The sequence below is a fragment of the Nicotiana sylvestris genome, chromosome 11 (assembly GCF_000393655.2).
Source record: "Nicotiana sylvestris chromosome 11, ASM39365v2, whole genome shotgun sequence".
Taxonomy (NCBI): Eukaryota; Viridiplantae; Streptophyta; class Magnoliopsida; order Solanales; family Solanaceae; genus Nicotiana; species Nicotiana sylvestris.
The window spans coordinates 159369876-159387639 of record NC_091067.1 but is presented as its reverse complement, the minus strand read 5'-3'; the positions used below and the strand labels follow the sequence as shown (position 1 = coordinate 159387639).

General features: G+C 37.2%; 1 protein-coding gene across 1 annotated transcript; it reads left to right on the top strand.

Annotated features, from left to right (window-relative positions):
- The first annotated feature begins 1051 nt into the window (after nucleotides 1-1051).
- Nucleotides 1052-6521, top strand: LOC104248045 (uncharacterized). Its single transcript, XM_009804233.2, has 8 exons — nucleotides 1052-1418; nucleotides 2666-2775; nucleotides 2859-2915; nucleotides 2997-3296; nucleotides 3642-3889; nucleotides 4544-4850; nucleotides 4946-5219; nucleotides 6003-6521. The coding sequence occupies exons 1-8, from the start codon at nucleotides 1089-1091 to the stop codon at nucleotides 6255-6257; spliced, it is 1881 nt and encodes a 626-aa protein (XP_009802535.1). The 5' UTR covers nucleotides 1052-1088; the 3' UTR covers nucleotides 6258-6521.
- Nucleotides 6522-17764: the final 11243 nt, after the last annotated feature.

The following is a 17764-nucleotide window of genomic DNA, read 5'->3' as shown; positions in this document are numbered from 1 at the left end:
TAAATAATAGTTGAAACAATATGTGTGTATATATATATATATAAATTTTATATACACTTTTTCTGTTACCGAATGTGAATATTTTTTGGTGCGGACTAAAAGTAAAAACTCTCTCAATTATACGCTCAAATAGGCAAATGATGTCCTTAATTAGACAATCTGACAGTCGAGGTAAAATACTAGTCGTATTGTCATGGGTTTATCTCAACATTTAAGAGTTTTTCTTTCTTTTTTCGGGATTCGTTATTCAGAATCTCTAACCCGACTAATTTAAATTCGTACGGGCCAATAGCTAGCTATGGATATTTTAGTGCCTCCAACTTTATTCCACCAAAATATTCGGTGGCTAAGAGCCTTTTATTATTCCCTATTAACTATATTAAAAAAAACTAACTATATGAGAAAGGGACAAAGTGGATTTTAACATACTGAAGGACCAACGTGTCAATACTTTCAACATAAGAAGAGTCATAGTTTTAACTTGTCAAACAACTAATGGTAACTACCTACATTCTTAATTAAATATTTTCAGTTTGAGCTGTGAGTATAGAGTCTTTTTGAAAGGAAGCTCTTTACTTCCAACCTCCAAAATAGAACTATTCAGCGTGGTAAATCTGAATTTATTAGGTCCCAAAGCGAATATAAACACGAGTTAAAAACCAAAAAAAGAAATTAATTTAATAGCTGCTTTAAACTAGTGGATGTATAATATATGTATAGTTCGTGTATTATATGTGTATAACTATATATGATTAGTTTGTAATCAAACTTCTCTATATCAACTTTATTTATTCATACTATATTTTTTGACTGCAATAGTGAAGTAATGTTATATAAACAACAATAATATACCAAGTATTATCTCACACGTGAGATTTGGAAAAGTATAATCGTATATTGAAGTGTTATTATAAAGTATGATTGTTATAAAGATGTTTCTATAATCTAACTTATGTATACCAACTAGGAAAAGTAAACAATAAATTTAAATGGTTATTTGTGTAAAGATACACAGAAAAATAAGTAATAATAGTACTAGTACTATTTCATTTTAGTCCCCATTAAAGTGTGAAAAAACAGAGAAAAGTATGCAAATGCTTTCTCGCATTTCAGCTTCATCCACCGCCCTCTTCCACCTCCGTTCTTCTCTTCTCCGACCCAGATTCTATTTTTCCCCAAACAACCCCTTTTCGTTCCCAATTCAACCCCATCTCCGCCGTCCATTGTTTTCTTCATCCATGGACTCAGCTACTGCTGCCACCGTTGATTCAGTTGCTGACAATTTCAAGAACCAAAGTTTAGAAAATAATGATAGCAGTAATGACAAACGTTTGTTGAAACTTGAAGAGCTTAATTGGGATCATTCTTTTGTTCGTGAACTTCCTTCTGATTCAAGAACCGATACCATCCCAAGAGAGGTTTCTTCCTTCTTTTTTTTTTTGAAATCTTGATTGGTTTATTTATTTATTGTTGTTGTGATCTTTATTGAATTGCTGATTTGATTTGAATTGAAACTGGAAATTTCCCTTATGTATTAGAACTAATTGTAATTTTGTTAACTTTTTACTGGCAATTGATTTTTTGGAAAATTCCCAGGAAACCCGCAGCCGCTACCCTTCGGGTGCGCACGGGGTAACCTGCTCACCGTGCAGTAGCTTGCAAACCACACATGAGATATAAACCGCACTAGGCACGCCTTGTGCGACGAGCTATGAGGGGTGAACCACTCACCCGACCAACTCAGTCAACCCTTGCGGGCATTACTGGCAATTGTTGAAAATGATTATAATTAGGAGAGTTAATAAGAAGATGTTTGGCTAAGCTTATAAGCTCATCAAACTGGCTTATATATCTAAACATTCGGTAAACACCCAAATTACTTATAAGGCAAAATCAAGCAAAAGCCATATGTTGGTCAAGCACTTTTTTTACCAAACTAATCAACTTTTTATTATAAGTTTAAGCACTTTTATCCAAATACATAACTGCTTATTTATAAAACTAGTTTAAGCACTTAATGATATTTTTGATCACGTCAAGTTTATCAACTATTTACAATTATCTAACCCAAATGGGCGCTGAATTTTCTCATGGATTATTAGCTATATGAGGAAGGTTCATCTTTTGCCAGTTTATGAGACAGTTTCTTTGGCAACGTAACAAGAAAATAATAAGTGCTGCAGTCCCTTTCAATTTTAATTTGCGAAAATATATTTTGTTGCAAGTATTCCTTTTTGTAAATATTGTGCTTGCGAAAATTGTCTTGATAGAAATGAGTTGAAGTTTGATTCAATTGAGGTTCAGACACTAGGTGGACTTCTGTAATTTTCATTTGGCAATATTGGAATATTTTACAAGTTTGTTATTTTATAGACTTGTTTCATGGGTGGTAGCCGGATTAGGAAGATTACAATCTCTATTCATAGTATGTCTGTATAGCAAGAAAAATGAAATCCGCATGTTCCATATGTATTAAGTGCTGCAGTCACCTATGAATTTGTCTACGATGAGATATGATGTGGATTTCGTTCCGCAGGGGTGGAAATTATGTTGCAAGTTATTTAGTCTAGTCAAATATTGTGCTTATGCAGGTGTTGATTTGTTGCATAGGGGTGGAAATTATGTTGCAAGTTATTTAGTCGAGTCAAATATTGTGCTTATGTAGGTATTGCATGCTTGCTATACAAAAGTGTTGCCTTCTGTAGAGGTGGAGAATCCCCAGCTCGTTGTGTGGTCAGAATCAGTAGCAGAGCTACTTGAGTTGGATCCTAAAGAGTGAGGTTTTAATGCTTGCTGAAGATTGTCCTTTCTAATTGTGTTGTGACGGAAGTGACACTGAATTCTTTTTAACCTTTCAGATTTGAGAGGCCTGATTTTCCACTTCTGCTCTCAGGGGCATCACCTTTAGTGGGAGCGTAAGTATCCCTTCTCTAGTTTGGATTTTGCTTAAAATTTTGATTGTGGTACAGCATCTTAGGTGGAATTTACTTCTGCAGTGTGCCTTATGCCCAGAACTATGGAGGACATCAGTTTGGGACGTGGGCTGGTCAGCTAGGTGATGGTCGAGCAATAACACTTGGAGAGGTTTTGAATTCAAAATCCGAAAGGTGGGAACTGCAGCTAAAGGGTGCTGGGAAGACCCCATATAGTCGTTTTGCTGATGGTCTTGCAGTGCTTCGGAGCAGTATTCGGGAATTCCTCTGCAGTGAAGCAATGCGCAGTCTTGGAATCCCAACTACAAGAGCACTCTGTCTTGTAACAACAGGAAAAGATGTCACTAGGGACATGTTTTATGAGTATGTTACTCTTACAGTTTTGTTGCCGTTTAATCTGCAAGGATACATTGAGATTTTTGTTGCATTTCCTCTCTCAATCTCCCTTTCTCTATATTTATATAGTTACATGCACAGTATGACTATCATTTTCCTTTTATAATGTATTTTTTATTCCAAGACTCTTTCGAAGAATGATGTGAACACAGTTTTTATGTTAAAATTGATGAGAACCACTGTGAACTTGTTTTACTGAGACTTGGAGTCTGAAAAAGGGATCCATGTTTTAGGATTATGCTATTTTTTTTTTTGGGTCCATCCAAGTGTGTTTGTGTTTCCGCTGTTGACGACTCTGTTTTTCCCATGCAGTGGGAACCCGAAGGATGAGCCTGGTGCAATTGTCTGTAGAGTTGCTCAATCCTTTTTGCGTTTTGGCTCTTACCAACTACATGCCTCTAGGGGTAAAAAGGATCTTGAGATTGTGCGTACTTTAGCAGACTACGCCATTAGACATCACTTCCCTCATCTAGAGAACATGAGCAAGAGTGAAAGCATATCATTCAGCACAGGCGAAGAAGATGATTCGGCTGTGGATTTAACTTCAAACAAATATGCAGGTAAATTTATTGGTTATCCTGAAGGGGACATAGGGGTGAAATGTTTGTGCCTATTCTAAATTTAATCTCCTTAATACTGAATTGAGTATGGCCAAAGAGAGTATTCTCGTTTGCCTCTTGATGAGTAGTCCTTGTCTCAAAAGTTCCATCATCAGCAAAACTCCTGATGATATGCTTTAGTCAAGGTTGAGGGACTTGTGACTTAAGTTAAAGGTTCGAGCCCTGCACCATTCAAACTAAGCCTGGTATTTAAGTGGAGAAAGGTGGAGGGCAGGCCCACTATCCGTGAGTTTTGAAGGCTGCGGTTGATCCTAAGGATTGGCCCCAGATGGATTTTTCGGTCATAAAAAAAGAAAAAAAGGTGCCTTATTGTCATCAAAAGATGCTACTTTTGGTTCTATAAGAGAAGGCTATAAGTTTTAGTTGCTCTTTGTAATGTTATTTTCAATTCATCTGACACCGGGAAGAAATAGGACTTGGAGTTTACACATGCATTCTTGTAACATAGTTCTAACTTCATTTTTCACTATACTCTGTGCCATTTATTGTGTGTGCTGTTATGGAATTGAAAAGCAAAAAAAAAAAAAAAATTTAGCTGCATATTTGAAAAATTACTTTCCTCACATGTATTAATGTATGAGTATATTTTTTCAGCATGGGCTGTGGAAGTTGCTGAGCGGACTGCTTCTATGATTGCAAGGTGGCAAGGTGTTGGATTCACACACGGAGTGATGAATACTGATAACATGAGTGTGTTAGGCCTCACCATTGATTATGGCCCTTTTGGATTCTTAGATGCTTTCGATCCGAGTTTCACACCAAATACCACTGATCTACCTGGCAGAAGATACTGTTTCGCAAATCAGCCGGATATAGGTTTATGGAATGTTGCTCAGTTTGCTAAAACTCTATCTACTGCTCAGTTGCTAAATGATAAGGAGTCAAATTATGCCATGGAGAGGTGACACGAAATACTATAATTTACTAGAGTGTGTTCTTTATTGCTTGTATTTATCTTTTTACTGTTGACTGACATTTCATCTATTGACTTTTTAGGTACGGCATCAAATTTATGGACGACTATCAAGCAATCATGACGAAAAAGCTTGGTTTGGCTAAGTACAATAAACAAATGATTGGTGATCTACTTAAGAATATGGCTGTTGATAAAGTTGATTACACCAACTTCTTCCGATTGCTATCAAACGTCAAGGCCGATCTTACAATTCCAGCAGACCAGTTACTGATTCCTCTGAAAGCTGCTCTTTTGGATATTGGTATGGAACGCAAAGAAGCTTGGACAGGCTGGGTGAAATCCTACATACAGGAGGTATGTATCTTCTGCTTGAGCTCAGTCATAGTACATAGTAGTAAATAATGATTACAAAGTCATATCATCTTTTTTTAATGGCGCTCTGCTTTGTGTTTCTGTTTACTTGGTATACTGTAGTCCTGTTCATAAGGATCTACTGTGCTATTTTATTATGCTTTTAAATTTTGTAGAATAACTTTTTACTCACCTGCACTGTTTCCCATAGAGGCGTAGACAGGGACTGCTGTAGGTGGAAATACCAAATTTTAATCTCCACGAAGATAACCTGCTTCATCTGTAGATCTATGTTATTTTTTAGGGCTTCACTATCTCTGCACCCCACCCCCTTACCCTCCCTGACCTCAGAGGCAAATATAGGATCTAAAGTCAGTGGGTTTAGGATGCGTTTGGTCTCTTATTATATGTATACTTTTAATCCCCCCCCCCCCCAATATGTATACATAGTTCGAGTCAAAAACAATAGGTACAGTGGAACTACTGAACTCATCCTAGATCCACCGCCCCCCTAATGGTGCAAAAACATAAAAAGAAAAAGGGAAAAATGGAGCCAAAAAGTTTAAAGTAAGAAGGGAAAAAAGTGGGATGTAGGAACTATAGCTTAAAGTAAATGTACAAGTAATGGTTGGTTTTTTTAATTGCTGTTGTCGATGATGACACTGGCACGGAACCATTCTCCTTTGATTACAATTTGTGCACATTTTAATCGATTTGTTCCAACTTTTCTCCACTTTGTAACTCTTGCGTGCAAGATGCTTAACTAGCCACTATTCTACTCTACAGCTGTCTACTAGCGGTGTATCAGACGAGGAGAGAAAAGCCTCCATGAATTCTGTAAATCCAAAGTATGTCCTTAGAAACTACCTATGCCAAAGCGCAATTGATGCAGCTGAACAAGGCGACTTTAGGGAGGTCCGACGACTACTGAAAGTTATGCAACGTCCGTTCGATGAACAACCTGGCATGGAGAAGTACGCGCGCCTACCTCCAGCCTGGGCTTATCGTCCAGGCGTAGGCATGCTTTCTTGTTCCTCATGAGTTGATCTATCTGCGATGTAATACAAGATATTAACTTGTATATGTAATAGAAATTTTTAGTCTACGTTCTTGTAGTAATATGTAAAAGGTGTAGCTCTTTGTTCTTTATTATCCTATCCTATTTGGCCTTGTTTCTGGCCTTCTGGGTTATAAAGAGTCTGCAGCATTTCCACTCTTATTTTTGTGCTGGAAAATGCGTTTTCTTTCTGTCTCATGTTACGGAAATGAAACTAGTAAAGTAAAATGCCGGAACTCTTGCTTTCATCTTGTCTTTACTCTTCCCCTATCCTCCCGTCGCTTGTCCACTCAACTCTGATACCCGAATCTCCTTTTGTTTGAAGTTTATTGGACATGAATGAACCTGAACAGACGTGCCCGCTGCTTCTGCTTTCTGGCATATGGGTTCAGTTTCATAATATTATTACTGGACTCCATTTATTGAATTTGGTCTAGCTATATTACAAATTTATGTTTTTACGATCTTAATTTAATTATAGTAGACGACCGACTTTCTTAATAAAGAGAAGTTGGGGACATAGTAAACCTTTGATGAGTTTGTTTACTTTGAGCGTTGATGTCTGATAATTACAACAGTAAATGTCTTTTCTTTATCTACTAAACTTTTGACCACCTTATTTTGCTTCTTCCTTTTTTTTTTTAAATTTTTGGTGTGTTATCGGGTGAGTGACGAGGATTTGGTGCAATATTTCTGGCGAATCATATATCTTTTAGAAAGATTTTAGACCTAGCGTAAAGGGGACGTGGGAAGAAGCAGGCAAAGTTGCATGTTGTGATCCCACGAGGGTGAGCTAACCCTAAAAACCCGTCCTCAGTTCGGATTGCAGGCTGTGACTCGCCTGCATGAAACCAGAATCGCTAGTAATTGCCGGTCAGCCATATGGTGGTGAATTCGTTCCCGGGCCTTTACACACAGCTCGTCACACTATGAGAGCTAGCCATGCCCGAAGTTGGTACCTTAATCGCAAGAAGGGGGATGCTGAAGGCAGGGCTAGTGACAGGAGTGAAGTCACTTGATGGACGTTGCACGTGATACGACCAATTCAACGTATCCTAATAAAAGACATATTTAAAGGGCAGCTCGGTGCACAAGGCGTCGTATTCACGTAGCTGGGAAGGGCCGCATCCCAAGGGGATGTAGATAGTCTACCCTATTGCAAGTATCAGTAGCTGCTTCCATAGTTCGAACCCGTGACCTATAGGTCACACGGAGATTATTTTACCGTCGCTCCCCCTCCAATAAAAGACATCTGATTCTGGTAATTGTTACTACTGTTTAAGAGCATACATGCTTACATTTTAGCCAACTAACCTTAGCTGTGTTTGTTTGACACTTGAAAACCTCTGATGAAATGCTTAAAATAATACAAACAAAGGAGAAAAAACAAAGTGACTAATGTGTTGTTGTCTTGTGAAAAGTCACATGAGCATGTTCTTTATATAGTCTTAAAACTTAAGAAGATTGCTTTGAGTCAAAGATCAGATCTACAAAATATTAGTCAAATTAGCTCTCACATGTTTTGCTGCTTCCAACTCCTATCCTATTAAACAACAAAGTAAAGAGAAGAAATAAGGAAATAATTTCCTTTTCTTTTAAGTCAAGTTTCTGAATATTAACAAAAGTAGTGGCAAATATAGCAAATAATCAACAGGTTCAACTGAACTTAATATTTTCGACATAAAATATAGTCTAGAGCTTTTTTCACAAGCAGTGGCAGATGTAACGAATAATCAAGAGGTATTATCACTTTTAGCCTGCACTAGAAACTATTTACATCTGGTAGCCGAAAAAGTATGTAAAATTTGTATAATTTTTGTATATAGCAGACATAATGAATATATATACAAAAAACCTACAAATTTTATATATTTTTTCGGCTATTATTTTTACCGTGGCTATATAATGCTGTTTTCCCAATAATCAATAGGTTTAACTGCACGTAATATTTTCGACGCCTTTGTTCTGAAGGCCTAGCGATTTTTTTCCCAACGGTGGTCCTGTTCTTTCCTTGAACCGATGACTTGCTTGTTCAGTGCTGCTAACTATTATAGGATGATGCCGCCCCCTTAGGACTACCAGTAGCTTCGGTTGTTGAATCACGTGCAAGTTAGGTTGTGATTGTGTTGGCTGCAAGCCATATAATATAAATATATTTATAAAAAAAATATTAAAATCTAAACTCATAATTATGAAAGTGTCATGGATTCATCGTAAAAAACCTAAAAGTTAAACTCATCGAATTTAAGTTAAAATAGTACGGTCTAGCCAGTTTTCAGATTGGTCATTCAAAAATAGTCAACGTTTACCAAGTCATTGAAAAATAGTCACTACTTTGCTGCAATAGAGACTGATCCAGCATAATATACTGTAGTTCATTCAGTGCACCTGTGTATGAACTTCCAGCATATTATGCTGGACCGATATACTTTGCTGGCTCCAATATAATATACTGGAGACTGGAGCACCGGTGCTCCAAACTCCAGTGTATTATGCTGGACAAGTATATTATACTGGAACTTCAGTATATTAAACTGGAATTCCAGTATAATATACTGAAACTCCAGTACATTATGCTTCAGTATTTAAATCTTGAATTTTTTCGTAATTACGATCAATCCAAAGTGTGGAGGCAACTTTTGACTTAAAACTATGGACTTTCCCTTTAAATATTATTTTCATGTTCTTATATTTTAATCCATTGACACATGTTTTGTCAGAGTTCATCACAAGGCAAAGCTTGACTATCAAGTATGGATTTCCAATTCCATTCTTATAAACCTAAGTTTTTTCTTGTAAACTAAATATACTTATCTCCATTTTTCATCTGAATTTTCTTTGCTCTTTCCTTCTTGAAACTAAAGTTCCCTCCTATGGAAAACAATCACAGAACATTATTTCTTCTTATTTTAGCCTTATTTTTCTCTCATTTATTCATGGTTTCTGCTAAGCCATTTTCACATCAATATTCAAGAAGATTAATGGTTTCTTTTACTTCAATTTCTACTAATATTGACAAAGTGAATGGAGCAATTGTAGAGCATGAGAAAGCTGTGGAAAATGGTTTAAGGAAAAGGCCTCGAAGTTCTTCAAATCCTATTGGAAATAAAGTACATCAATGACATTCATCTTTTTTTTTTTTTTAAATTTTATTTTATTCTTGTTTTTATTTGTTTTAACAATTTAGGATACAGAGAAGAAAGAGCATTTAACATTTTTTTCTCTTTCTGAAATTTTTGTAGTTTTTCTTCTTCTTTTACTAGCTAGGAGGTTTAATATTGAGTGGTAGTGTTTATATATTTAATTTTTGAATTTAACTTATATATTGTGATGGTGTAATTTTTTTTTTTTGTTGATATTATCAGTATAATTTAACACGTGCAGCAATTTGTCTGTTATGTCTCTCGGAACTAATTTTACTTATTATGGTAAAATTATTTGTATTTAATTTTTAGGTGATCTGTGTATGAAAGTTAAACTCTCTAGAAACCGTAAGTTGCTATGCTTTTGTGAATGTTCTTAATAGTTTGTTAATTCTTTTAAATGTACTTTGATTCAGAAAATTGAAAATTGTGGATCAACTTATTATAATTTAGGAATTACTAGATTGATTTTCCTTCTATTGTATCATATTGATGAATTTGTTTTCAACTATATATGACCAACTTTTGTTTGTTATAAAAAAATATTTTCGTGAAACAAAATAGAATTTTGGAAAGACAACATCCTAAATATATTTTGTTGTTATTGTTGTGGGGATTTCTAGTACAACTTTGTAAAAGAAGAGTCACAAAATCCGAATAGACATAAGTGAAATTATGTTTTCTTGTTATATATTTTTCTATTGCTTTATAATATTGAACAAATTTACTCTTTTTAGATTGTCGTTATCGGAAGTTGTTCATCATAAATGCCATGGATGTCTAAAAGAAAATTATTTTCAGCACTTATTTAGAAATGGATATTTCATACTCCGTATTATTTATTTTTGTATTTTTAAACGGGAGTATGAGTGACAGTATCCAAACTAGCTTGCGACAAAAAAGATTTAAGTCTAAATTTTATTGGACCATCTCAAAAAAAAAAAGAGGGTAGAAGAAAAAGAGAGTATTAAAATGTGATTCCATGTGCTAATGTTAGATGAGTATTGTGTGTATAAATAATCAGAGACAAACTGAGAAGGAAAACCAACAGAATAATTAATCCGTATGGTGAGATTGGCGAGATTTTTAATTAGAAGTTTCGAGTTCGAATATTTAAAATAAAAAACCTTCTAGTAAATAGTGTTTGTTCCTTTTTTGGCCCTTAACCACTGCAAATTTAGGTGAATTAATATGAGGTAGTCAGTTTTCGAATTGATAACATGCTAGATTATAGAGCTTTTGCGCATAAACTTCCAGTATATTATGTTGGAACTCCAGCACACGAAATGTTCTAGCATAATATATATGCTGGACATTGGAGTTTCTGTGTATAAACTTCCAGCATATTATGTTGGAACTCCAGCACATTATAAAATTCCAACATAATATACTAGAATCTCATATGTAAAAAATTCGAACTCCATCATATTATGCTATAATTTTTTCGAATTTTAAAGATATTTTTATTCAAATTTTATTTTTATATGAAAATTGCTAAATTTTAATTATTTTTAAAATTGTAATTATTTTTCAATTATCGATGGTAAATCTGGCTATTTCTAATTTTCCTCAATTGAGCTAGTGTCTGCCTGTTTAGAAACCAAATGGTCATTAAAAAAATAAAAACCAATAGGGAACAAGGAAAAGAACATGAAAATATTATGCACATGAGAATGAGTCATATTGAAAATAGCATTGAGGATACACATGTTAGCTCTGCCATATTCTCACTTATTGCTTCCTAAGATATTTGCCTCTCTTTTCTTTTTACAGCTAAATTGAGTTCTTGATCTCTATGTTTATCTTTTTCTTTTCTTTCTAATTTAACTCAATTCACCGAATACTAAAATAAACTTGACAATCTTCAAATATTATTCCAGCCCACCTCTCTAATCGTGGGTCGACTGAATTTAGAGAATGTGAAAATAAATAAAAATGAGTGAAAATAATACGGGCAAGCCAGTTTTCGGACTGGTAACTGAAAAACAACCACTATTTTGCTGCAGCATGGAAAGTTCCAGCATAATATACTGGATATTGGTGAACATGTATATGAACTTGTAGCATATTATGCTGGAACTCCAGCATATGGAAAGTTCCAGCATAATATACTGGAGATTGGAGCACATGTGTATGAACTTCCAACATATTATGCTGGAACTCCAGTATTATTTACCCGTAAAATGGTACAATTAAATTTATAAGTGGTTTCTAGACAAGTGACCTAATTTAATCCTAAAATAATAAAATAATCGAAAAGTTATGCGATACTTAGCCTTAAATTGTAGACGAAATGACAGAAATGACAATTCCGGGTATAAGGTTTCCTTCCGGGTACGAAACTAATTTAACACACCTTTATGAACGTTATTCCTTCCGCTGACAAGGGGAACAACTGCGTTCGGTCTCTGGCCATCCATGTTTTAGGTTCTACATGTCCCTTTTTTTGAGGGCCACATGGCATAGCGTATTTTACCCTATACGGATAGTCCCCCTGCTTTCCGGTGATACAATTTTGTGCTACCGGAAAGTTGGTAGAAACATTCTTTTGGCGTGAATAACTATAATCTCTTCTGAAGGTTTTTGACGGTTGATTAGACGCACCTCCCTCTGCATTTAATGCCCCGAACACGCATCATCCCACTGTTTAGCAAAGCTTTTACCGATTATCGAGGTGATCATGGCCATGAATTTAGCCGCCAAAACTTTTGCTTATACGCATAAGCTTTCTCTCTTATACTTCATAATCTTCCAAGCTTCCCTTATCTGATTTGCATCTTTGTTCTCTAGTTTTTTTTTTTTAAAATTTTGTTCAAACAAAAACTCTTCTTCTTCTTCTTCTTCTTCTTCTTCTTCTTCTTCTTCTTCTTCTTCTTCTTCTTCTTCTTCTTCTTCCATATAATTGCTTCCTCAAAGCATACCAGTTCTTCAAAGAACAAGAAAAATGATGAGGATTTTGTTCCTCCAACAGTGGGCTCCATCATCTCTAGAAGTCTTATTACCATAAAAGACTTCAATTTTTTTTCTACGGCTAACTCTCGTACATGTACCCTTCTTCCATCTGTCCTTCCAGCATTCCTGTTGTGAAGGAAGACTGTTGCTGCCATGATTTGGATATTATTATTTCTGATCTATCGGAGCGAGTGACCCTATCCAAAGAGGGTTTTATATATTTTTGTACGTATCCTTTACTTTGGGTGCTTTTTTTGAGCGGAGAGCTTGATTTCGTGATTGCAAAATTTTGCCTCCGTTACCAAGTGTGTTTGGCACAAGTAGGTCCTTCTGTGTGGAGGACAGTTGCTTTCCTTTGGCGCTTGTGCCAGGAGATTGGAGAAGACCTAACCTTAGCTCATATAATAGATCTCTACTCTCCCTAGATCTTCCGCGGGGGAATGGTAAACCTCTGCAAAACGTAGCCACCATGCTCTGTTGTCTAGCATGGATGATGACAACGATATGGGTGGATGAAACAGTTTGTTGCAGTTGCCACCTACGACATTATCCCAGTAACGACTTTATCCTTTCCGGCTGCTTGGAACCGCACTCGTAAGATCTTTGTTTAATATTTTCTTTTACTAAATATTCTTCCATGCCATATCAATCCTTTATCCTTCGTTTGTTTCAGCAACTCGATGGATCCCACCGGTGGTCGAAGGTTTGGACCAGTGGGTTCAGAAGATTTTGGATGTTACAATGCCCGAAACTCGTTTGTAGAAAGAACTGCCCCCTAAATATGGGTGGAATGCCAAAAACCATGGTAATTCAAACTCACCTTGTTTCAATTTTTCATGTGAAGAACTTGATTAATCCTTTCTATCTTTTCCTTGAAATCAGCTCTACCTGTAGGCTCTGTTGCTGTTTCTGAGGAGGACGTCTTGGCTGATCCTGCTGATGCAATGAGGCTACTTCAAGAGGCGCTTACTCAAACAGGTGTCTCAGGACCTGCTTCGGGCACACGTGTTTTATCACGGAGTCCACGACCGGAGAACAAGCAACAAAAAAGAAGGCATTCTTCCGTGGCCGGGGAAAAGAATAAGAGGGCGAAGATTATTGCCCCGAGCCGTCTTCGGAAGTTGTGATCACTAGTACTCTTCCCAGGCCAGTCATAGACACTGTGATGATCGATCATGATGGAGAAGCTAGTGATGATGGGGCTTCTCTACACACAAGGCGACGTTCATCATCAACTCAACAAAATGCTCAATCTGTTGAGTTAGTTACACCAATCTGGGACGATGCGTTGGCACTTTGGGGGGAGTTTCATTTAGTGAAAAATGCCAACTCCCGTTTTTGGCCCCAATTGCTGTGCCCGATACTACAGGGCTGAGTACCGAGTCCCTTCCGTCTTTGGTTGGCGAGCATCCAACAACCAACACTACATTTGATGCAGTTGCTTCTTATTCTTCAACTCCATCAACTTCATTTCCATCTTTTCCAACACCAGCAATTGCTACATCATTTCCATCTTCATCCACTCTTCCACTAGCAACTACTACATCTTCTCTACCGGCTGCATACGACCATGAAGAAGGTGTTCCTCTTCCCCAGTCCCCAGTTCATGGGATCTTGGGGAAAAATTATGCTGCCCCTTCGGAAGACCCACAAAGGAGGAGGAATGTTACTATTTCGGTCTCTACTGGATGCAATTTGCTATCCCGCCCGGTGGAGCTTGCTAATTATCTGAATCCTTTGGCTTCAGAGAAAGATTGGGAAAAGAATCAGGCACTTTCGAGAGAGTGTTTGTTGAACAACGCTATGCACAATGCCGCAACGGTATGCTCCTTTCTTCCTTCATTGTTTGTTCTATTTTTGTATGAAAGTATTCCGAGTTTCACCTTTCTTGATCTGTAGGCCAACTTTCTTGCTTTTAAGGGCCTCCAAATGCTGATTCATGATAAGGAGGAACTTACCTTTGAGCAGGATCAACTTTTGGCAAGCTGGAGCAAAGTGCCGCTCGCCTCTCGGAACTGGAAGCCAAGGCCACTGAGGCCGTTGTATTGGAAGCTCATTTACAACAAAGCGAGCAGGAAGTGGAAACTCTTAGCCAAGAGATTTCCCCGTTGGGGGTTCAATTTAAAGAAGCTAAAGCTAAATGGGTTCAAGTCCATGATGTCGTTCTTGTTGCATCCGATCGCGAGGCTTCCTCCACTGAAAGATTGAATAATTTGGAGGCAACCTTGAATTCCAAAACTAAAGAGCTTGCTATTGCGGGGGTGAAACATGCCCAGTTGGAGGAGAAGTATAGGAAAACTATATTGCATAATAGGCTCTTTAGTTCGACTATCCGTGACCTTGATGTTAGCCTCAGATATGTTAGGTCCGCCGGGGAAAGCCTTTCTGCCTCGATAGTTCAACTCAAATAAGAACTTAAGCACCGAGCGGCTTCCCTCGCTGTTGAGAAAACTTACGCTATGTACATCATGAGGAGAAAAACCTTGGAAGAAGCCAAAGCTGGTATCATTGATTTTATTGACAAAATTGCTAAGGCCGTGAGCTTGAGTTAGCTGCTAAAAATGGACTCCTAGTGCATCCTGATGCTCCTAGTCCTCTGGTTCCGGTTTCAAGTTCTCAGGAACTGAAGAAGAATCAGAGAACAATGACGTCGAAGGCCAAACTGGTGAAAATGTCGAGCCATCAGTGGATCCATCTACTTCTCTCGGGGGCGCAGACACTTCTCTTCCTCCTGGTTTCGAAGATACTGTAGTTTAGCTTTTCTTTTCTTTTTCTAATTCTTGTTCCTATGTCATTTTGGCATGTTTTGTAAATAAAGATATCTTTTTGCTCAAGTGTTTGAGTCTTACTTCCATTTGAATATCTATGCAAGTTTTTAATCTTTGCATTTTCTTCCTTTTTCTTGAGGACTTTGCGCAAGTTTTTCTTTTTGCGTCTTATTATGTATAGCTTTGGATGTATTTTTTCTGAAAGAATATTGGTTCCGGGCATAAATTCTTTAAACCTACCCTTTAACGTGAGAGTTTTCATAAGAGAGGGCCCTATTATGTTTATGGTGCTCTTGAAGAGGACGTCTCATGTTAATTACGACACTAGCATTTGAAGTACTTGTTTAACCTTCAAATGACAAAGTTAGTTCATCGTTCAAACAAGAAACAAGATAAAAATAAAAGGATTTCATTTCATTTAATTCATTCTATTTTCAAAAGTACACAAGCATTTTCTATGCTAAAAAGAAATTGCCATTACATGTGGCTATCTTGTACAACTTGTTTCTACGGGGCTGGCCGCGCAGTCTCTGATCCTGATGATCCAATTGTGTTTCCGATTTTTCATTTCCCAGTCGACATAGCATTTATTGTTGCCGTATCCTCATATCATTCCCCCTAGTGTTCGAATGCGAAGAGTGCGAATTGGAACACTGGAAGTCTTGTATCTTCAAAGAGTCCACCAATGAATTGCTAGATAATCCTTAACTCGGTAACACAATTTTCTTCCCCTTAGGAATATATGCTATCGAGCAAAAGATTATTTAACAATCCTCTAGTGGTTTGTGCTCGTGAACGGTCTGGTGACCTCTGCTCAATAGCAAACTTAACTTCCCAGTGGGAATTTTCTATTGAGCAAAAGATTATCTAACCGTCCTCGAGTGGATCCTCACTTGTTTGACTTGTTATTAAAGGTCTTATTGTTGCTGTCTTCGTAGTATGCTTTCTATTGATGCCTCGTTAAAAACCTTGCCAGAAAAATCCAATTGGGACAAAAACTGAACGAATGGAAAAAGAGTGCAGCACATACTTTCTGATCAGATAGCGTTCTTCAACTAATATCTTTTGAGATGTGCCACGTTCCAATTACTGGGCATCTTTTTCCATTCTGGTTCTCCAACTCGTATGAACCTTTTTCAGTGACAGCTGAAACTCGGTAGGGTCCTTCCTTTGTTGGATCTATCTTCCTCGCGTTAAGCTCTCAAGTATTTTGAGTTACTTTCCTCAAAACCAAATCTCATACTTTTAAATAACGAAGGCTGGCTCTTCGATTATAATACCGCTCCATTCTATGTTTTTGAGCTGCCATTCTTACATGCGCCAAGTCTTTGTGTTCCTCGAGCAACTCCAAGTTGATTAACATTGTTTCGTTATTAGATTCTTCATCTGCCTGGAAATATCTCAAGGTGGGTTCACCTACTTCCACCGGGATTAGAGCTTCTGCACTGTACACAAGGGAAAAAGGGGTTTCCCCTGTTCTTGACTTTTCCATTGTTCGGTATGCCCATAGAACTCCAGGTAATTCCTCGGGCCAATTGCCTTTAGCTACTTCTAACCTTTTCTTGAGGTTTTGAATAATCACTTTGTTCGTTGACTCCGCTTGGCCGTTTATGCTCGGATGATAGGGTAAAGATGTGATCCTCTTTATTTTCAAATCTTTGAGGAACTTTGTAACCTTTGCACTGATAAACTATGGCCCATTGTTGTATGCTGTCTCTTTTGGTATTCCGAAGCTGCAAATTATATTTTCCCACAAGAAGTCAAACACTTCGTGCCTCTGGTCTTTTGATAAGGACATGCTTCCACCCACTTAGAATAATAGTCAGTCAAAATTAAAAAAAATCTTATCTATCCGGTAGCCGGTGGCAGCGGTCCAATGACGTCCATCCCCCATTTCTTAAACGTCCACAGGGATAGAACCGAATGTAGGGGTTCTACTAGTTGATGCGCCAATGGTGCGTAGTGTTGTCATTTATCACATTTTTGTACGAAGTCTTTGGAATCCTATTCCAAACGGGGCCAGTAATAGCCTGCCTGTACCAACTTTGGCACCAAGAAATCTGTGCCTGAGTGGTCACCGCATATCCTTTTATGGAACTTGATCTCGTCCAATTCACACCTCAAATCTAGGATATAAAACGGTCGATTGCAATAGTAATACCTAATAAGAGTCGGGATGGATTTCCACAAATATATATATATATATGGGAATTAGGAGTATATATTATAGTACATGAGTTTGAACTATCTCAATTTACACTTCTACATAGAGATATGACCATCACCTATGTGTTTGCCTAATGAGATATAAACCTTAATGCTTGTTTTGTTTACTGGGGTGTATTATAGCTATCAAAACTCAATTACCCACTCAATACCTCTCGGCCAGAGAATGATTTTTCAAATTTGGGTTTCTCAAGTCCAAAGGGGTATTTCTCAAAATGATTGATAAAAGCTCAAGTCGGGTTATTACTATCTCTAGGTTGAAACCCTTTAATTGGGATTATCAATTTCTCGATTGACCCAATTTCTTGTTAACCAAGTTTTCCTAGACTAAGTCTCTATTTCTCAAGTAGAGACTAAGTCAAATAGGAATGAACTAATGTTTGCAACCATTAATTCCACAAA